The sequence below is a fragment of the Glycine soja genome, chromosome 8 (genome assembly GCF_004193775.1).
Source record: "Glycine soja cultivar W05 chromosome 8, ASM419377v2, whole genome shotgun sequence".
NCBI lineage: Eukaryota > Viridiplantae > Streptophyta > Magnoliopsida > Fabales > Fabaceae > Glycine > Glycine soja.
In genome coordinates this window covers 164027-185740 of record NC_041009.1, presented here as the reverse complement: position 1 = coordinate 185740, position 21714 = coordinate 164027, and the positions used below count along the sequence as shown (strand labels likewise).

At 33.2% G+C, this 21714-nt stretch overlaps 2 protein-coding genes and 1 pseudogene across 4 annotated transcripts; 2 read left to right on the top strand and 1 right to left on the bottom strand.

Annotated features, from left to right (window-relative positions):
• Window positions 1-485: 485 nt before the first annotated feature.
• Window positions 486-6279, top strand: LOC114424288 (beta-galactosidase 6-like). Of its 2 annotated transcripts, none has more exons than XM_028391127.1 (18): window positions 486-717; window positions 1591-1686; window positions 1857-1969; window positions 2039-2105; window positions 2492-2584; window positions 2688-2831; window positions 3104-3198; window positions 3283-3391; window positions 3504-3588; window positions 3779-3897; window positions 3993-4154; window positions 4271-4452; window positions 4609-4700; window positions 5011-5120; window positions 5251-5355; window positions 5533-5640; window positions 5719-5864; window positions 5971-6279. In XM_028391127.1, the coding sequence occupies exons 1-18, from the start codon at window positions 550-552 to the stop codon at window positions 6089-6091; spliced, it is 2115 nt and encodes a 704-aa protein (XP_028246928.1). In that variant the 5' UTR covers window positions 486-549; the 3' UTR covers window positions 6092-6279. The 2 variants fall into 2 exon arrangements, with proteins under 2 accessions (XP_028246928.1, XP_028246929.1); XM_028391128.1 differs by having other exon boundaries at window positions 585-717; window positions 1868-1969.
• An 847-nt stretch (window positions 6280-7126) lies between these two features.
• LOC114424705 lies at window positions 7127-10699 on the top strand (annotated as a pseudogene).
• A 1549-nt stretch (window positions 10700-12248) lies between these two features.
• Window positions 12249-20780, bottom strand: LOC114420928 (auxilin-related protein 2-like). 2 transcript variants are annotated; one of them, XM_028386641.1, is made up of 9 exons: window positions 20040-20780; window positions 15794-17423; window positions 15012-15135; window positions 14812-14909; window positions 14615-14680; window positions 14328-14417; window positions 13558-13734; window positions 13050-13115; window positions 12249-12966 (listed from the first exon to the last, which is right to left on the bottom strand). In XM_028386641.1, exons 1-8 carry the CDS (start codon window positions 20618-20620, stop codon window positions 13077-13079), a joined length of 2805 nt encoding a protein of 934 aa, XP_028242442.1. In that variant the 5' UTR covers window positions 20621-20780; the 3' UTR covers window positions 12249-12966; window positions 13050-13076. The 2 variants fall into 2 exon arrangements, with proteins under 2 accessions (XP_028242442.1, XP_028242441.1); XM_028386640.1 differs by having other exon boundaries at window positions 12249-13115; window positions 20040-20779.
• Window positions 20781-21714: the final 934 nt, after the last annotated feature.

The following is a 21714-nucleotide window of genomic DNA, read 5'->3' as shown; positions in this document are numbered from 1 at the left end:
AATGAATTTTTTTATCATGATTAATTCAATTTTAATTAAAAAAGATAATTTATATGATACTAATTAATAATTACTATTAAAAAGATAAATTGTATCTTAATTAATTTAATTTTAATTTAAAAAGTGATAATTTATATCATCATCAATTTGATTGGTTTAAAAAGGATAGATTATATCTACAATTAATTATAAATTTATTTCATAAAAAATTAATGAAACATAAACATATTTTTATTGTGTAAGAGAGGAGTGAAAAAATACACAACTAACAGAAATATATGTTGATTGTGCAAGAGGGTGCGAAAAAATACTTTGTATAAAGTATACTTTAATTTCTGTGAAGTCATATACTTTCATAATGTCACTCACTGGCACCCCATCAATGATTTTGAAGCTGTCGCATAATTTGTTACATATAAACAATATTACTATAAATACATATATGTATATACATATATGTATCTATATATATATATGCCTGACAGGTTCAGAGAAGAGAAGTACTTGCAAAACCAAGTCTCTTCTCTTGTCTCTTAGAGAATAGTCGTCATGACGTCATCAGAGAAGGAAAATTGGGTGGCTTTGGTGATTCTGCTGCTAGGGTCTTGGACATTAGCAATGGCAGAGGTCACATATGATGGGAGATCCCTTATCATCGATGGCCAGAGGAAAATACTCTTCTCCGGTTCCATTCACTATCCTCGCAGCACTCCTCAGGTAATTGTAATCATGCCTTTAATTTCCTCTTCATCTACGGCATTTCATTCAATCCCCCTAATATGCAATTCATTCATCTTCTATATTATGTATGTATGTGCGAGGGTTGGAAGTGTCCTGAAGCCAATTTTCTCAAAAACACCCCAGTTTACTAAAAAATTCTGAGTTTGAAAGAAGTTTATAATTAAGGATGGAAGGAAAAAAGGAGAGAGAGACTCTTTATTCTAATCTTCTATCAATATTTTAACAAAAATGATCGATTAATATTGGTTGGCTGATAACAAAAAAACAAACAAACTCACTTTTGTGCTGAAATATAACTTTTTATTAGAAGAATGACAGTAACAGTAGTAAGCAGTAAGAATTAAACTTACATAAGTGGAAACTTTAATACAATGTCATAAAAAGCTGAAGCTGTTAGTTGAACATAAATAGGTTTTAAGATTGCTTTTCTTACAAGATAGTAGTATATATTTGGTTGATCGGTGATCGGTAGGTACATTTCAGACTTTTCCTGCTTTTATGAATATATGTCCAATAGTTCAGACGGTGAATTAATGGAGGCTTGATTCCTGATAAGACGGCCTTAAACAACTGGTTTTATCATGTGTTTTGTTTGGTACTTGGCTTACGTTAATGCCAAAGCCACATTTTTGGAAACTTGTTTATGAAAATGTATAGTTAATTATGCACTAAGAACAAAGTCTAGCTGGCATAAACAGCTGTATTAGGTACATAATCGAATTATGAAAATTATTGGAATACAATGAAGATGTAAGCATAATACTATCAATTATTTAGACAGAAAAGAGCGGAAGAGAAAGACAAAGAAGAGAGAACTTTGAGGAATTTTGATAAAACCATTATTTGCAGATGTGGCCAGCGTTGATATCGAAAGCAAAAGAAGGAGGACTGGACGTGATTCAGACATATGTGTTTTGGAATCTACACGAGCCTCAATTTGGACAGGTTTTTTTCTTCATCACATGTGTCCAAACATTAATACTTATAATTTTTTATTAAATAAAATTGACTTATTTTCACTTGTAGTAAAGAAGTTAACTGACTTGAGTGTGGAAATAATAAAAGGGAAATGAGATTAATTTAAGCTGTACATGCAAAGTAAATACATATGGCAGTATGATTTCAGCGGCAGATATGACTTGGTGAGATTCATAAAGGAAATACAAGTTCAAGGATTATATGTGTGCCTCAGGATTGGACCTTATATCGAAAGTGAATGGACATACGGGTAATTTAATTTATTTCCCTTCAATCTTCTCTCTTCCTTTTCTTTCTCACTGTTTATTATTACTTGTAGGGGATTCCCATTTTGGTTGCATGATGTTCCCGCCATTGTATACCGAACTGACAATCAACCCTTCAAGGTAATTACAAAATAAATAATTCTAAACTCACTTATTATATTTTTTCTATTAATCCTTCTATTTTTTTTATATCATAAATATTGAATAGGTTTTACATTTTAGAGATATTAAATACATTTACTTTTTATTTAATGTTTTCTTTATAAAATTAGAGAATTCATAAGAGAATATAGCATTACTCGTACAAAATTCCATTGATTTTGTGAAACTACCCACTAAAATCATCCTAGTCGTAAGAAATATGAGTAGTTTGCACAAAATCTTATATTCAAAATTTATTATTATCATTGTACACAAAACAAATACATTTTGTACGTTTGAAATAAAAAAATAAAAAATGAATCCTTTTTTATATTTATTTATAACTTATGCATTTCAATGTGTAGCTCTACATGCAAAACTTTACGACGAAAATAGTGAGCATGATGCAGTCAGAGGGTTTATATGCTTCTCAAGGAGGCCCAATTATATTGTCACAGGTATGATTCCTGCCGAATGAGTGATTTTGATTTTTGAACCATGTGGTTTACTAAAATATGTTGTTGTTGTTTTTCATTAAATCGTAAACATGGAAAAATAAAGATTGAGAATGAATATCAAAACGTGGAAAAAGCATTTGGAGAAGACGGATCGCGGTATGTTCAGTGGGCTGCAGAAATGGCAGTGGGCCTCAAGACTGGCGTACCGTGGCTTATGTGCAAGCAAACTGACGCTCCTGATCCACTGGTCAGTCCCATTCAGCCCAACTTTTAATTGTCACCAATTTAGCACTTTTTATTTAAATTTTTTAAAGCAAAATATTAAAAAAATAATTTTCAAAAAATAATATTCGATTATTTCATAATTTATTAGACATTTTTATTTTAAATTATTTTTTTTCTTTGACAAAACAATTTCTTAGTCTAATTTTTTTCATTAAATATTTATTAGACTGCCAATGGCTTAGAAGATTTTTCAGTAATTAGTTGGCAGCCTTTGAGTTTTGCTTTTTTATGCAGATTAATACATGCAACGGGATGAGATGTGGAGAAACTTTTACAGGACCAAACTCCCCCAATAAGCCTGCATTTTGGACAGAGAATTGGACTTCTTTGTACGATTCATTGATTCTAATAAAAGGCTTTTTATTTATCATATATCCCAGCTAATCGTTTTTTTCTCTCTCTCTCTCTTGAAGCTATCAAGTTTATGGAGGTGAACCATACATAAGGTCTGCCGAAGACATTGCATTCCACGTCACTCTTTTTATTGCAAGAAAAAATGGAAGCTATGTCAACTACTATATGGTATCAATATTAACATATTCAACTCTCTTGACTTAATAGGATCCCTCTCCACTCCTCTCTGTTGCTAGAATAACCTCTAAGTTACATATTTTTTTTGTTGTTGCAAACTTAGTATCATGGTGGAACTAACTTGGGGAGAACGAGTTCTTCTTATGTTATAACATCTTATTATGATCAAGCTCCACTTGATGAATATGGTGAGTATAGAACATTAATTATTCTCCTACCTCTACATCCACATTGCTGGATAATTATAATTCTCATAACAAAAGTGTATATCAGTATAGAGAGGTTGAGCCCAATTGGTTTTAATAATTGGATTTAACTCCTCTATGCATATATCTACTTTTGCTTGTCTAAATTTTTATTTTTAAATTTTTGCATTAGGTCTGTTAAGGCAACCCAAGTGGGGACATCTCAAGGAGTTGCATGCAGCTATCAAGTCTTGTTCTACCACTTTATTGGAAGGAAAGCAGAGCAATTTCTCTTTAGGTCAACTACAGGAGGTGAGTACTTTCATTCCCTCTTAATTTAGATGTTTATTTTCACTAATTAATTGCATTTCAACTCTACATTTGGACTTTGGTTTCAATTCAATCAGGGCTATGTTTTTGAAGAAGAAGGAAAATGTGTTGCTTTCCTTGTAAACAATGATCATGTGAAAATGTTCACCGTCCAATTCCGCAACAGATCATACGAATTGCCTTCAAAATCAATTAGCATTTTACCAGATTGTCAAAATGTGACTTTCAATACAGCAACTGTAAGTTAACACCTTGTCAGAATTATTAAGTAAAGCGTGTATGCTTGATGATTATAAATAACTCTAGTGATTAATTTTTTGATTAACTTTACTCTTTTATTTACATTCATGCATAGGTAAATACAAAGAGCAACAGAAGAATGACAAGTACAATACAAACTTTCAGCTCAGCGGATAAATGGGAGCAATTTCAGGATGTCATCCCTAACTTTGACCAGACTACATTAATATCAAACTCATTACTTGAGCAAATGAACGTAACCAAAGACAAATCAGATTACCTTTGGTATACTCTTAGGTTAGTTATACACAAATACATTCACTTATCTGACATAAGGGTTCAAATATATCTGACATGCCTTTTTATCTATCGAATCACATATTCACATCACTGATGGTGTAATTCATAAACTTGGTACTAACGAATTACGAAACTAATTGATTTTGTGAACAGGTTTGAACATAATTTATCTTGCAGTGAATCAAAACTCACTGCTCAGTCTGCCGCTCATGTTACCCATGCTTTTGCAGATGGCACATACCTAGGTAAATTAGAATCATCATATATATATATATCTCAAAAGGCATAACTGAAAATTGAACCCTTTAACGAAGGTCAGAGACAAAGAGTAATAAAAAATAAGAAGGGAAAAAAATAAAATAAAGAGTGAAAGAGAATCTAGGTTGTTTAGATGGTAATTTTCCTTTTGTTTATTATTTGCTTGTTCAACATAAACAAAGAAAAGATGATTAAATGAAAAAAATGGCTGAATACTGATATCATCCAAATATACCTAGTTAATATACAAATATAATTATGAAGAAAGTGGCCTTATATGTTGATTAACTCTGGTAGGAGGAGCACATGGGAGTCACGATGTGAAGTCATTCACCACACAGGTCCCCCTAAAGCTAAATGAAGGGACAAATAATATATCTATTCTAAGTGTTATGGTTGGACTCCCGGTAATGTATCTAGCTATATCTATCTATAGCACAGCTTTTACTTATTTATTACTATCATCTTTCCTTATAGTTAACACCTTAATTACTTTCGATATCAAAGGAAAAACTGATTTTCTTTTCTAATCAAAAGGATGCAGGAGCATTTCTTGAACGAAGATTTGCTGGCTTAACTGCAGTGGAAATTCAGTGCAGTGAAGAGTCCTACGATTTGACCAATTCTACATGGGGATATCAGGTCCGCTTTGCTCTTGTATTATGATGAGTTTTTATATAATTAAATATTATATATGTGTTTTCCTCGTGGAACTAAACCATATTATTCTCAAGAACATTTAATTACTGCAAATCTGTTAGGTTGTATAGATTTAATTGGACAGTAGGACATTGGTGTCATGTACGTACGTTATTACAGGTTGGATTACTGGGAGAGCAATTAGAAATATACGAAGAAAAAAGTAACAGTTCTATTCAATGGAGTCCACTAGGGAATACTTGCAATCAAACACTCACTTGGTATAAGGTAGTTGCTGTTTATGCGATCCAAATGGCACCATTTTTCTTTACCTGAAATTAATATAGAGTGATGATCATACTGTAGACGGCATTTGATTCACCCAAGGGTGATGAGCCTGTTGCGTTGAACCTTGAGTCCATGGGAAAAGGTCAAGCTTGGGTGAATGGGGAAAGCATTGGTCGTTATTGGATCTCGTTCCATGATTCCAAAGGCCAGCCTTCACAAACGCTGTAAGTTACATGAAACTCAATTCTGAAATTCTATCTTCACAAAACTCAATTCTGTAAAGTAGCTTTTGCGTGCTAATGATGGTTTTTATTTTTATTACATTCATAGGTATCACGTGCCTCGGTCGTTCCTCAAAGACATTGGAAACAGTTTGGTTTTGTTTGAGGAGGAAGGTGGGAATCCTCTTCATATCTCCCTCGACACTATTTCATCTACAAATATTTCATAGATACGACAGTTTTGTCACCTATAGAATCTTTTATTGCATCCATCATACATTCATAGTATTATAGTAAATCAATTGATACAAAGTGTAATACTCTTCAAAGCTTGAACGGGATACTCTTTGGAATTTGTTGTAATAACTTTTAATATTAAAGGAATCAAAGAGTCAAATAGAAGGGATTGTGTGATTTTTATCTATTTCGTTAGAGTACAAACGTGGAATAAAGTCACGATGGAAATGCAACTAATAAAGTAAATTCCTCTTCAACGATTTGTGTTTTCTCTTTTAATTTGTTGCAAAGTTATATAATTTTTACAACATATTTTAAAAAAATCATAAATAATTTTTGTTAAGAAAAAATGATGAAATAAAAGATACTATTTTTATTAAGTTAATGGTCGATATTTGGCTAAAAGTGATACCAACTAATAAGGTTGAAGACTAATAGATAATCTATCTAAGCGTAAAAATTACAAAATAGATTGATTTGATTTCTTCTAACATAAAATTTTTACTTGCACTGACAACAAATTAATTATTAACATTTATCAATAAAAAATAATATAAGTAAATTACTCGCATATATAGCATTCAAATGGCAAAACGGAAAAGGAATATAATTTCATTTAATAAAAGTAATATAACTATTTCTTTTATAAAAATAAAACCAACTTATTAACTAAATTTTAAATACTACTATTATCCAATTTTCCCATTAATTATTCTTAAACAATAGTTTTATGAAAGAATTCTTAAATTTTAAACAACATAATTAAATGAGCTTTTCTTGGCATATATCTAAATCCCTTTCAACTTTCGAAGTTTCATTTCTATAAATACCCCATTTCTCCCCATAACAAAGCGTACTTTTGTACCAAGTTTGCTCTCTTTCTTCGTGTCTTGTGTCTTGTAATATTGTGTGTGATTTCTTTACTACTATAAACAAGGAGAACTATTATATATTATCATCAACAGTTTCCCACACATATTTTCTCTGCTTTAATATCAGTTTCATTTCTGACATTTCACCAAATTAAGATGCCTGAGAACCCTGCAGCCACAACCAACCTTCAAGTTTTTGGCATCGAAGATGATCTGCCTTCGCACTCACAGAATAACTCCAAATGCTATGATGATGATGGCCGTCTCAAACGAACTGGTGCAAAAAATTCATTTTAGCTGTTTCCACTTTTACTTACAATATTACAGAATAGTGCACAACTCTGTTTCATATGAACCATACAATATAAAATTTAGTTAGAATGAATTGGCACGGTAAAAAGCATTTTAATACTGTTATCTAATTATAATTTTTTTACGGTAATTTTTATAATAATTATTTTAAAAATCATACTAAACTAATTTTTAATTTGTTATAAAAAAAATTTACACTAATAATGTATAAAATTTAGATTAGTATATTTATTGACGGTGTAAACTGTGTAAAGAGTTTTTATACCACCGTCCAAGTTTGAGTTTATTGAGATTAACAATAAATACCTTTAAATTATACTCTAAAGTTTAACTTTGTAGTATAAGAGTTCCACTATTTGAATATCAAACATCAGAGTTTCTATCTCTTCTCTTGTTTTATTTTATGTTTTTGGGACGCACAGACGTCTCAAAATCCAAGGAAATAGCAGAAGATGTGCATGTAAATATATAATATGATGAAATGGTCTATGCAGGAAATGTTTGGACAGCAAGCAGCAGTGATAGGATCAGGGGTGCTTGGGCCATAGCTCAGCTAGGTTGGATTGCTGGTCCAACTGTCGTGTTCTTATTCTCTTTGGTTACTTCTTGGTAACAATGATCAATTAAACATTAGTAACTGTATGTTTCTGTGATACTAATGATAAGGTCATTATCACCTTAGAATATATAAGAGATTATGACTGCTAAAGAAGATCCCACTTGTCAAAGGGATTCAACTCATGCACATGGTCTTTGTCTTTCTATTACCAAAAAAGAAAAGGGAGTTTTTCCTAGACAATACGATTTAATTTTTATTCTGTACTATGATAAATCTCCTCGCTAATAGTATGCCACGTAGTCTAACAATTTGATCCTTCATATATCCGCAAATCATGAGCATCTTAAATTGATGATTTTTGTTTGTTACACTTACACAGGACACATCTAGGTTTATTTCAATACTTCGCATATATCCAACTAAACCTGCTGGGATAATATTAAATGAATTTATCATTTTTTATATGTTTAAGTTAATTCATGTTTTTAACTACTTTTGCTAAGTCAAGCTCATTTAATGTCTATGATACTCTTTGGAAATTGGGAGGTGCATGCGGTAATTTTAACGTAACAACAATTAAACCCAACTGGAGAATTAAAAAGTTTGAGAAGGTAGAAAATCATACAAATTTCATATGATTTATAAATAATAGCTTAGTTTAAATAATTTTTTTAATAAATACTGATATGAATGAAAATAAGAAGGTAAGATCAATCAAACTTTTTTTGTAAGTTAAAATAAACTAATGCGCTTGCATTTATTATAAAAGCCTTCTCAATTCATTTGACTTTTCTTTAAAAAATGTAAAGAGCATAAGTTGATATATATTAACTTAGGAATAAAATCTGTTTTATTTTATCATATATTTTCTTTACCTATAAACCGTATATGTGGATATATTGTCCAAACTAACCTTATCATATATCTCTTTTATCAAGTGTTTTTTAAAAAAAAATTGGATCACAATGTCTAGATCTGTCCCCAACACATGTATAGAATAACTCGCAATATAATGTATTTTGTAGGTGGAGCCAATGTTACGTTCTGTGGAATATTTCAGTACCTGAATCTATTGGGAATTGTAATAGGATACACAATTGCCGCTTCTATTAGCATGAGGTAAGTTCAGATTTAAACTTTATAATTGAATGGCATTACTTGTAGTCTACGCCAGCATCATTTTATGTCAGTGTTATTTTAAATCATTTAATCATAATTGAGCTTATCTCATTTTCCGCACACTTTTATTTTGAATTTTGATTTTGATCAAAATTAGTTACCTAAAAACTACACAAATACTTTAAAAAAACGCATTCCCATATTAACTGTGCGTATACTATCTAATGATCAAAATTAGTAGTATATAGTTTGATGATCATTAATGGGTTTGATTCTGTTTCGTTGATTTTGATTGACAGGGCAATCAAAAGGTCAAACTGTTTCCATAAATCTGGGGGCAAAAACCCATGTCACATGCCAAGCAACCTATACATGATAATTTTTGGCGCAACCGAAATGTTTCTTTCTCAAATTCCCGATTTTGATCAAATATGGTGGCTCTCAACAGTTGCTGCAATCATGTCTTTCACCTATTCCATAATTGGTCTCTCTCTTGGAATTGCCAAAGTTGCAGGTTATATTCAAAATGCACTCCTACATTTATGGCTACATTGCATCATATAGGCTGAAAATTTGGTTGGTTCATGAACAGAAACGGGTCCCTTCAAGGGTGGCCTCACTGGAGTCAGCATTGGACCAGTGTCAGAGACCCAAAAAATATGGAGGACTTCCCAAGCTCTTGGTGACATAGCCTTTGCCTATTCGTATGCTGTGGTTCTCATAGAAATTCAGGTATACCCTTCCAAAACTAAGAATTAGTTAATTCAAAAAAGGTTAAAATATTCATTTGATTTTTATAGTTCTCCTTTTAAGTTATAGTCGATAACTTTTAGACCCTACACAGTTTTTTGTGGCAGTTTATCAGTACGTTTTATAGTAGTTTTATACCGTCAAAAATAAATTGATATTCTCAGCAAGTACCAAAACTTATAAGCATGCGTAGGAACTAAAACTCACTATTTTTTTCGTATAAAAACTAAAACTTAAAATGAAGACAAATATAGAGATGAAATGAATAGTTTAACATTAAGAAAAGAAGATTATGATTTATCATATAGTAAGCTAGCCAAAATTTAATATTTTTCTGACTACAGGACACCATAAAATCTCCACCATCTGAAGCAGAAACAATGAAGAAGGCCACATTGATAAGTATTGCAGTGACCACAACATTTTACATGCTCTGTGGCTGCATGGGGTATGCTGCTTTTGGAGATGCTGCACCTGGGAATCTGCTCACTGGCTTTGGCTTCTATAACCCATATTGGCTTATAGACATTGCAAATGCTGCTATAGTAATTCACCTTGTGGGAGCATACCAAGTGTTTTCCCAACCCATCTTTGCCTTTGTGGAGAAAGAGGTAACACAAAGATGGCCCAACTTTAACAGGGAGTTCAAGATTCCAATTCCTGGTTTCTCCCCATACAAACTAAAGGTGTTTAGATTAGTTTTGAGGACAGTGTTTGTTGTCCTAACAACTGTGATATCAATGTTGCTTCCATTCTTCAATGACATTGTTGGAGTGATTGGGGCATTGGGATTTTGGCCATTAACAGTTTACTTTCCTGTGGAGATGTATATTTCACAGAAGAAGATACCAAAATGGAGTAACAGATGGATTAGTCTCAAAATATTTAGCATGGCCTGCCTCATAGTATCAGTTGTTGCTGCTGTTGGCTCAGTGGCAGGAGTCTTGCTTGACCTTAAGAAATACAAACCATTCCACTCAAACTATTAAGTTTCAGTGGCATGATGATGGCTATGGCTTTGATTTATTGTGTACCATTATCTTATGGATCGATTGGAGTACTATAAGCCGCTCCTTGTCTGAAAAATCAAAGGCAGGAGTTTCCTTGAATCATTTATTTGAATGTGTCCAAACAAGCAATATCTGTCATCCTCGTTATGCTTCTTGTTTACTATTGAGGTTTATAATTTCCCATGTCATTTTCATGTTTCAACTGCAACTTGTTTCTAATAGAAATTTGCCCGATTCCAAATTCCAAAAATGGATGTGCTGCGTTTGCTTTAAAGTTTTGTTTGAATAAATTTCTCCAGCATATGCATTTATAAGAGAAGCAAATAAAAGGTAAAATACATTAAGTTTCTCTATGAGCAAAAATTAACTTATTCACTTAAACTTTTAGAAAGTTAAATGAAAATAATTTTCATATAAAGTTAAGACAGTATATAAGTTGATTTTAATTTATATAAAAAGTTTAATTTATTTTACTTTTTTATTTTTGTTCTATAAGTGTTTTGATGGAAAAATTTATTCATACAGAACCTTAGAAAGGAACACCCATTCACACGAGACAGGATATACAGCCACCCACTGCATGTATGATAAACTTACACCTTATTGGAAATGAAAATTTGTATCAACTGAACTGATAAATTAAAAGTTCTAATAAGTAAATTAAGAATATGGTCTAAAAATTAATTAATACTTCATTGTACCTCTTTCATTAATTAATACTTCATTTGTAAATAAATGATCTAAAAATTATAAATACTGTTTATTATTAGATCATTCATTTACAAATGTCTAAATTATAAAAAAAAATATACATAATCAATGGAACATTAAATGCTATGATTGACTTAATTAATAAAATTTACCAGTTATAAAATATAATTAAATGCATAACTTCGTTAAATTTACAGTTTTTTTATGATTTATGTTAAATATACAGTTATCGTTAATAGATTTAGTTTAATTTAAATGAGGAACCTCATAATCATGGTTATAAATATGCAAGTTATTCTTAAATTATTTAAATTTAATTAATAAATATTTAGTAAAATTCATTTATTTAATTATATAAATAAAATTTAAATTCAATTATATAAATGAGTTTAGATCAAAATTTAGAACAATTAAATTTTTCGATATTGTACAATTCCATTTGGCCAGTAATATTCCATTTTAGTTGTTTGTATCTACTATGCCAATGCTTTCTTATACATTCTTTCGGTGGTTAAAATTAATTGATAAATAACTAAATCAAGAGAAACGATCAATAAAATAGTGTTAGTATAACATTTCTCTCAATGACAAACACTACGATTTTAGAAATTAAAGGAAAGGATAATGATAACAACAATTTTCAATTATAAATATAATGTTTAAAAGATTCTTTTACTTTATATTTTTACTTCTTTCATTTGTATCCAGAATCCAGATATTCATTAAGTACTAAAAAGATAAATTTGATAAGAGGAAAAAACTACTCAAACTTCATTTCTTAAAAATAAAAAAAATCAAATCCGAGTCAAGCTTTATATTTGACTTATTTAACTAAATAAGTCAAATTTTAATAACATCATTATACAGACCACGTGGAAGCTTTACTTGCCCTTAATTTGACTCATTTAACCAAATGAATCAAAGTTTGACACCTTCATACAAACTAAGTCGAAACTTTCAAGAGCTTAACTCGACATGCCTTATATACACCACCCGCAATATGTACATAGAAATAAAGTTGAATATATACAGAATTATTCAAGAACAAATGAAAAAACGTACAAAAGTTTTTCATCAGTAGACTAAAAGACTATGCCGTCCCAGCATCAAACAAAATAGTTGAACAAACTCAACGGAACACCGCTGATGACAAACAAATTTAAATGTATAAAATGCAGAAGCTTGTGCGAAGATCCATGTATAAATTGCAGCTTTTGGTGTCAATCCATGGTTATATGTATTCAAGACATCCTACTATACATACCACAAGTATAAAAGGAGGGCCACCCAGGACCCACTTCAGGGTGGATCCTCTCTTGAACCCGGAAAAAAAGGATGACTCATGAGCCCTCACTAGGCAGGGATAATGAATAATGAAATTGATAGCACAAAAAGATATTTTACATCAATAAAACATGCTACATTAATAAACATTTGAAGAACCCAACGAACCCCTCGAAGGATATCAATTACACCCAAGAAGATTTTAGAGACGCCAGACAAGGAAGCAGTATTTCACCATTGATGAATTGTAACTTCAATCAAAACAAATATGCTATTAGGGAGGTAATGAAACAGGGTTGTGGTCCCCTCCGAATAGAATCGTTGAACCAATTACCTTGAAGTAGATCAATGTATCAAAAGGCTAGAAAAGCTCCTCAGAATTGAATTTATTCCAGGCTTCCTGTAATAAATGATTAAACTTTCAGGCAAAAATGAAGGCTATTCTGGACTTAGCAATATAATATACGAGTCTTGACACAAACCCACGTGCATGTCAAGTCACTTTCTACATATTTTATTCAAAAAGAAAAGGGGAGAAGAATTATTAAGTGATGATGAAACTGCAAATAACTGACTACTAACTGCAGCTACCTAATTTTAGGGTAATGAACTAATAATGTATGCATAGGGAACACCACCAAAACTACAAAAAACACAACACTTTCTTTTTTTTAAAAAAATAGCACATTAGAAGCATCATGAGATCAAACCCTGCTTAATAAAAAGGGTAACTTAATCTAAATTCAGAAACCCATTGGTTGTCACTGGCTACTAAGAACAAATTCTTTATAAAGCAGTTATTAAAAAAGCATATAACAGTTGCATAAAATGACCAGAAATACCTTGAGTAGATCAAACACCTTCTCTGCAACATATTTCTGCTGTAGATTGGCACCCTTCTGCTGCACTTTATCAGGATGGATACACAACGTAGCTTTCCTATAGGCTTTTTTAACAGCAGCAGCTGTAATCAAATCAGTTAAAGAAACTGGCTGCCAACCACATTCAGGCCACAGTACCTGATCGTCAATCATAAAGGAAGCAAGTTAATATAATTGATACGGATTCTGTAACAAAAACAATAACACCATAAATTAAGGGACTGCTTTCACTGCTTCAAAATTCAAAATTAAGGAACTTTTATGGAAACAAGTTCCTCTGACTCTCCTTTCCTCTGGAATCTGGATTGATTGCAATTGAATTATGAGTACATCCTAACAATCTTTTCAAAATTAAAATTGTTTCCCAAGAACATGGTCTTCTGCTAGCTAATATCTGATCAGAATTTGCTACGATGAATAATATCCATTTCATGAAATAAATATAATGGTTGCACCCTATGAGGAGCAATTCAAACCCATACAATCAGTATTACAGTGTTAGAATCAGCACACCTATTCACAACTAGCCCTAGGGTAGTAGACCGATGATCTGAGAAAATATATGCAAAAACACAAAAATCCCACCATGCAATAATACATTAAAATAGGAACTTAAGAATTCAAAGAGAAGACATAAAGATATAATTTATGCTTACATACTTCCAGGCACCATATGGATATGGATAGAAAAAATTGTGAGATTAACCAAAGTGTGTCTACTAAGTACATACATATTGTAAGGTGGAAAGCAAAGCTCGTAAATTCCCCTCTTTTCCTGCAGCCCAGCGCTTAATTTCAAAATCCAGTGTTTCGGCAAGCCTCTGAAATCAGTGCACAGAAAATTAGATAACAAAAATAAAGGATATTAAAAATAAATGCAAACTTTTATTATTGGTTTTCACAAAACAGTTTGTTAGCCAGAACAAGGATGAAGGGGAATGAATAGATTGTGTAGATGCAGCTTTTGCAAGTAAATGAACAGAAACCCAATCACCAAAAAAAAAAAAAAACTACTTACATGTCTCTCAGCTTGTTCTCTTTGAGTTTGTAAGTCCCGCTGATTCTTCTCCGCCAATGCTTTAGCCTAGAATAAAATGGCAATGGTCATAACATAGTGAAACAATTTTGTATGAGAAGATACACTTGAAACTTCCACATAAATTTAATGACGAAATCAAATTAAGGAAACAAATATAGTAATGCAATAATACATACAGCACGCTCCTTAGTCCTGTGGTGGCGCTCCAACCTGGCTCGTCGCCTTTCTTCAGTTTCCCCTTCAACTTCCTGAAACTCTCCAGATGTTGGAGCAGCTTCAAACCATAAAAGAGAAAGGAGAAAAAGATCCAAGTAAGCAATGAAAAAAACACGCAAATCACTACAGTAAAAAAAATATATTGAAAACACAAAGCTACCTCCAAAAATTGAGGAAAGATCATCAACAATATTAGTGGAAGATGATGCTTTCTTCATACTTGTAGATGCACTTGTAGATTTCCTTGTTACATCGGACTGAAATTGGGATTCAAAAACATTGTCCTGAAAACATCCAGGTTCAGAAAATTAGCAATAAATTTTCAAATAGAATTATTCTAGTGTTAACCTGCATGTCAATGTCACCTTTTTATTTTAATTTAATACTACCTCCGTTCCTTATTATATGAAACAAGTTATAGTATAAAATACACTAACTTGTTTCTTATAAAAAGGAACAAAGGTAGTACTAAATAGTTTTAAATTTTTAAAAGACTACATAAATATCCACTTGTCATTTTAAAAAATCACATTTATTTAGAATTTAAAAAGGTAAGAATAAAATAACTACTCACTAACTATAACTTCCTGCTTTTTTACAAGGTTAATTTTAATGATTGTGCTTTTACATTAGGCAGGTTTAGTATAGGATGGCCTAAGCTTATCCTCTAAGTTGAAATGGTTATTCTATTTTATGCTGTTTGTTACATTTATAAATACAGAATAAGCATTGTTTGATACAAGTTTTTTTGAGGGATGATTTTTGGCGCTTTCTTTTTGTAAAATGGTTTGGGTACCCCTTGTACCCATGTTATTATAAATATGTGTGTATTAAAAAAAAAACAAAGGTTAAGTTTGCAAGATGGCAACACACCAAATGCAGAAGCCAAGTTTTGGCCATTATATGTTAGTATAGAACTATAGATTAAAAAAAAGTCCTCACTGAAGAGTTAGCCCTAGGAGGCCTTGGAACACTGCTAGCTCGTGCACCCATGCCAAAGAAGGATTCAAGATCATTTTCATTCTTTTGTTGGTTCATCCTTGCAGCAGCTGCTGCCCTTTCTCGGGCCTCGGCAGCAGCCCTTTCTACGGAGGCACGTTCTGCTTTAACTCGTGCTTCTGCTTCAGCCCTTGCAGCTGTAGCTCTTTCCCGTGTTTCCCTCTCCTTTGCCTCTGCAGCAGCTTTTTCAGCTCTTTCCTTCGCCTCTGCAGCAGCCCTTTCTCGAGCTTCAGCTTGTGCCCTTTGCACTGCAGCTCTTTCAGCACGTCCTCGAGCTTCAGCGTTAACTTTCTCAACAGCAGCCCTCTCAGCTCTTTGGCGTGCTTCAGCAGCTGCTCTTTCACGTGCTTCTCTAGTAGCTCTCTCTACAGCCTGTCTTGCCCTTTCCCTCTCAAGTCGCTGTTGTTCTCTTTCTTTCTCCTCCCTTTCTTTCATAAGTCTTCTCTGCTCCTTTTCTTCCCTCTCCTTTTGCTGCCGTTCACGGTCTAACCTTTCCTGGTTTTCTCGCTCCTCTAGCACAGTTCTCTCATCTTTTTCCATTTGCACAGCTTCTTTACTCCTAGCAGCCTTTGAATACTCTCTCTCCCTAACTTCCTTTGCATGCCTGAACTTGGCTTCGGCTCTATCCATTGCCTCCTTCATAGCCGCAGCAGCAGAGTTCATCTCTAATTCTTCATCAGGAAGAAAACCATTTGCACTCTCATTATCATTACCACGACTTCTGCCCATTGCAAAATCATCAAGTTCATCAAACTGAGATGAAGGGGGTACCCTTTCAGCAGCTGGAGCAGACTTAGGACCCTGAGCGAATCGGGTAGAGCCAGGAAAAGAAGAAAATTCATTAGTCTTCTTTCTAGCATTGGCAGAAGCTGGTGAACTTGTTCCTGACTTGGGAATATGTACTGGCCGTGGAGGAGGGGGTCTTGAAGGTGGTGGAGCAGTAGTTGGTTGTGTAAAAAGAGGAATCTCTGATACTGTCAACCATATATCCTCACTTGGTTCCAAGTTATCTTCATATTTCGGAGACATATCTGCCTGAACATTGGTTTGTCTAAAATCCACATTATCATATGGAGGGGAAGTAGGCCTTGGGCCAACTGGTTTATCAGAATCAGATGAATAGGTAGGCATGTGAAATGGGACATGTGGAAATTCTCGATCATTTTCAACAGGAATCTTGTTTTGTGTGTGCCTCTCAGGACTCCTCCCAGATATTTTATCAACTGGTTCTTTATCTCCAGTCCAACTTGTGCTTGTATTCAACCTTGGGGAACTGCTACCCTTCCTGCTATTTCTCTCTGATGAGAAAGCTGGTGCAGATTTTCCAAGACCATCAAAAGGATCAATATCTTCATATACTTTGCCATTTGAAGTTGAAGAACTATCATTTTTTGTGCTTCTGGAACTACTAAATTTACTAATTTCCTCCAATGGGTCCATAAAGTGGCCTGCAGATGAATCCACTGGGGCTGAAGCTGATTCAAATACTTTGAAAGGGTCTTCTGCTGAAGTGGGGGTTGTTTTAGATGCACTGGCAGTTGGTTCCGAGGATAAACCGATATCAGGAGTGTGCCTGTTGATAGCAAAATATAAAAAAGATTATGATACATCAACCATTCACAAAATAAACAATATCTACGAATCAGTCATCAAAGATAAGTATAGAAAAGTATCAAGTTGTTCATTCCACTTATCTGACAATAATATTCTGTAGACATTGATTGGGAGACTCACAGAAGATATAAGAATAAGACACAATGTTCATAGAAAACATTTTAAATTGATATAGGCTTATTTCACAAAAGAAACAAAGAACTTTTTAACACATTTTCCTTTAAAAAGATTACAAATGTATCTTTGATATTACATCTTATTCTCATTTTTTTCCACTCTTAGAGCATTGTTAGTTGGGCTATCATGTTACTCGCATTCATACTCACTACAACTTTTAAAAACATATTTATCATTCATAAAATAAAATAGAGGAGAAAGACATGAGACGTTTTTTCCCAAGTTGCATACACCTTTTTAATTTAAAATTTTAATTGTCATATATGTTCATAGCATGATGTATTTTATATATGTACAGTGTAAACTACGAAGCAGAAATTTATCCTCAACAAAATGAAATGGCGCATGTACCAGCATAAAAAACAACAGAGTTTGTCAGGACAGTTAAAAGGAAAGGGAACAACAATGATCAAGTAGTGGCCCCTATCAAATAGGAAAGAATGAAAAGAACAGAAATCATTTAATAGATATGCACTTTGTGCCATAAATAAAATAAATTAATAAAAGAAATGTCTATAAATGTGTTTCTGCTTTTTACATTGATTTATTTTATGCACATACAATCACATGTTCACAAATTAAAATTACAACTTATCCCTTTTAGCCCTCATTCTGTCCTACTTCACAAGGACCAGAGTTGACATAAAATTGGTTCCCAAGAATGGACCATCCCCTCCACTTTCCTTTTACCACATCAAATTCATATAACAATAGTAGTGGGAAAAGGCTTTTGTTAGTTGAAGTAGTAGTAGTAAATAGTAATAATAGTACTGGATGGGATTCCTCCTTCCGCTATTCACATTCTCTTTTTTCTGTCTAACCAAATGAGATGCTTAGCAACAACAAAATTTTAAGACTTTCAACTCCTAGCTCCTATTGGACAAATGGACAAAGCATCCTCAGGAGAAAAATAACTTAATTTTCTTTCATCGTGGTAGACCTGTTACACATCATCAACCAGATAAAATGAAGAATTCACTTTGTAGAAATAAAAATGCACAACAAATGAAAATTATCACCTGGCACCTCAAAAGTTATTTCTAATGGAAGGATAACCCTTGATCTAGAAACAAAAAATGTTAAAGTTAATCTTTACAGGGTGCCTGACATTCTCAAACTCTTGAAGCAATTTAAGTTTAAGGTTTGACAACAATTACTCAAACTCTCGTATTACAAAGCGTAACTTAAGTTGACCCAATTTACTGGCTGTACACAAAAATAAATAATTAAATAACCACTAAAGAAATCACCTCGTTGGTCCTCTTTGATAGTACTTTCAGTTTGTTCAGTTTCCAAACTAAAGAAAAGCATAACAAAAGTTACTAAACCTTTTCATTCAAACTGTGCTATGCACAATTAAATATCTGCCAGATAGATTACCTAACAGACTGATATCACGCAAACCAAAACTTAAGATTCATATGAATCTTTGCTCCCGAACACAATTTGCAATACATCGACATATGAAATACATAGAGGAACTGAGGAAGATAACCCCTCCCCCACCAAAACAGCACCACCACCTCCAGTTCCATCTACAAGTCAGTACTATAAATAAAGTATAGACCTAATGCCAGAATAGCTCTCTCCAAGTTCCAAACAACTAATATCAATTTTAGAGGGGCCAGAAAGTTCAAAATTCAAACAAAAATCCATTGACGACTTTAGAGGACTAAATCAGGGTTGGGGTTTACAATTTCTTGTTTAGTTGCAACAATAGTGAGTCGATAGATAATACTTTCCAACATGTTCAGTATACAGTGGTGATAAACTTTTATACCCAATGGGGCAAAAAACAGTAGAAAGCTTTCAATGAAGATCAATGGGGAGAAATTATGTAACTAGATGATCTTGCATAGACACAGTCAATTCAAATTTCAGGAAAATTATTATTGCCAATGATTTGCTTTCTCCAGGCAAATTTAAACCTAGTTATTAAACCATTGACTACTCCAAAATCACCGGATTCCTTAATGAAGCTCAACCACAATTAATAATTGAAAACAACTTTATTCCCTTTTAAACAAAACTTAACATAAGGCATATAAAACTCAAACATATCCAGAGAGTTTCTCCACATTAGATGAAAGCTTAAAATTCTAGAATCTGCAAATCGCAGTAACCTTTCCGGAATTCCTTCATTTTCCAGTCATTTTTCACATTTCTCACTAATGTTTCCAGATTAACAAGCCAAATAGATTTTTCCCACAAAACACTAAAATTTCAGCTCTCTCTGACAGCTTTACATGGTAAGGAGCTATAAACACACCATATAATTTCTTGCGCACTAAGTAAAAGTCCAAAACCATGAATACCCCTACGGAACAATGTCAATTGAAAAAAAAAAGCTAGTTACCAAAAACACACACTGTTAACACACACAGACGCATATATATACCTTCCACCAGACGATGACCTACTGTGTCCGAATCCAGCAAGCAAATCATCTAAATCGGAAACACCTTTCCCATCCTTCTCCGATCTCTTCCCATCCGAACTCTTCGATTCCTTCCCAAACCCGCCGAGAAGATCGTCAAACGCGGCGCCACGACCACTCTCTGTCGTCGTGGCGAAAACATCATCGAATTTAACCTTTGAGGTGCTCTTCAGCCCCGGCACACCGTCGAAAATGTCATCGTCGTACACCGGTTTGTCGTAGACCGGAGGCGGCGGCGAGTTGGTGGACCTGGCAGGGGGACCGCCGTACATGGAATCCAAATCGAAGGGGGAATCGGAGCGGCGATTGTCGGATCCGGCGCCGGCGAGGAGATCGTCGAAGTTGGAGGAGGATCGCGATCCGAAATCGAGGTTGAGAGATGCGGAGTTGGAAGATCCCTTGGATTGGGGAGCCATTGGCGCGGATTTGCCCTGGGGTTTGAGGCCGAAATCGGAGGTGAAGAGGCCATCGAAATCGTTCATCGTTGGATCTGGTGTGTGAGGGTGCAGGGGAATGGTGTGGTGGTGCGATGGAAAGAGCATGCGAAGGGGAACAATGGTGGTTGGGTTGCGATTCCTCCCTCCTTTTGCCGAATTGGAGAATTTGCCAAGACCGATTCACCTTGTTTAAATTCTTCTTTTTCTTTTTTCTGTTCAATCATGTTTAACTATTAAGACATCAATTCCCCCTTACTGGGACCTTTTACTTTTTCTTCCATTTATTATTTATTCATTTCTTCTACTTTTGCATGCTTGGTGAACTAGGATATATTTGAAATATAATTGCTTGTTTTGGCTTTAATTATTTTTTTCAAGTCTCAAGTATTTTATTATCTTTGTGATAAGTAATCTTATCAAAGAATCAATCTTATTACTTATAACAGTTTATAAAGGCTTTCTCTTAATAAAAATAAAAATTTACTCACGGATTGAGTAAAATGCATGAGTTATTGTAAATTTTTTTTTATATTTATTATCAACTCTTACGGATAAAAAAATTAATGGAATTTCATCTCTCAATTATATTTTTTATCCACAATACTTACACCATAAATTTTAATTAAGAGAGTTTTCAGTTAAGTTCGTTTCAAATCAAAATTATGTTACTCTTGTTAAGGACTTGTTTGATATCCTATGTGATAAAGCGCACAACCACTTGAGTTATATGACAATAGTTTATCTTAAATATTGGCCGATGAACAATCAACAACAAAAATATAATAATGTGATATTTATTAGAATATCTTTATTAAGCATTCAACATAGTTATTCACACTTATGTATCATTCCCATTGCAATTGAAAGGAATTTGACTATAGTAACATTGGCATTATTGATTATGCCAATCCCAAATAATATATCTTAGTTAATTATCGTAGTTTCATTGGATTAATTATAATAGTGCTAATGTTCAATGTTGGTGTGTCAATGTTGAATTTAGATTATAGCATACATTGTACATGTAAAGAGAAACAAAATCACAATATATGTTATAATCTAAATTCAACATTGGTGAAATTCATCGTAGGGTATATATTATTGAAAAAAAAAATGGCAAGACAATAGCTACAAATGTCGAAGTTGATTGCAATGAGGTTTGGGAAAGAAGAGATAGAAGTAGATTGTCCAGATGAGGT

What these genes read in the sequence shown, in the direction of transcription:
- LOC114424288 (XM_028391127.1), top strand. Translation starts at nt 550, where the DNA reads ATGACGTCATCAGAGAAGGAAAATTGGGTGGCTTTGGTGATTCTGCTG. An exon ending in GAAAGTGAATGGACATACGG is followed by an intron (nt 1,970 to 2,038) that starts GTAATTTAATTT and finishes TATTACTTGTAG; the next exon opens with GGGATTCCCATTTTGGTTGC. An exon ending in CTGACGCTCCTGATCCACTG is followed by an intron (nt 2,832 to 3,103) that starts GTCAGTCCCATT and finishes TTTTTTATGCAG; the next exon opens with ATTAATACATGCAACGGGAT.
- LOC114420928 (XM_028386641.1), bottom strand. Translation starts at nt 20,620, where the DNA reads ATGCTCTTTCCATCGCACCACCACACCATTCCCCTGCACCCTCACACA. An exon ending in AGGTCATCGTCTGGTGGAAG is followed by an intron (nt 17,424 to 20,039) that starts GTATATATATGC and finishes TGCTATCAACAG; the next exon opens with GCACACTCCTGATATCGGTT. An exon ending in ACAGGACTAAGGAGCGTGCT is followed by an intron (nt 14,681 to 14,811) that starts GTATGTATTATT and finishes ATTTTATTCTAG; the next exon opens with GCTAAAGCATTGGCGGAGAA.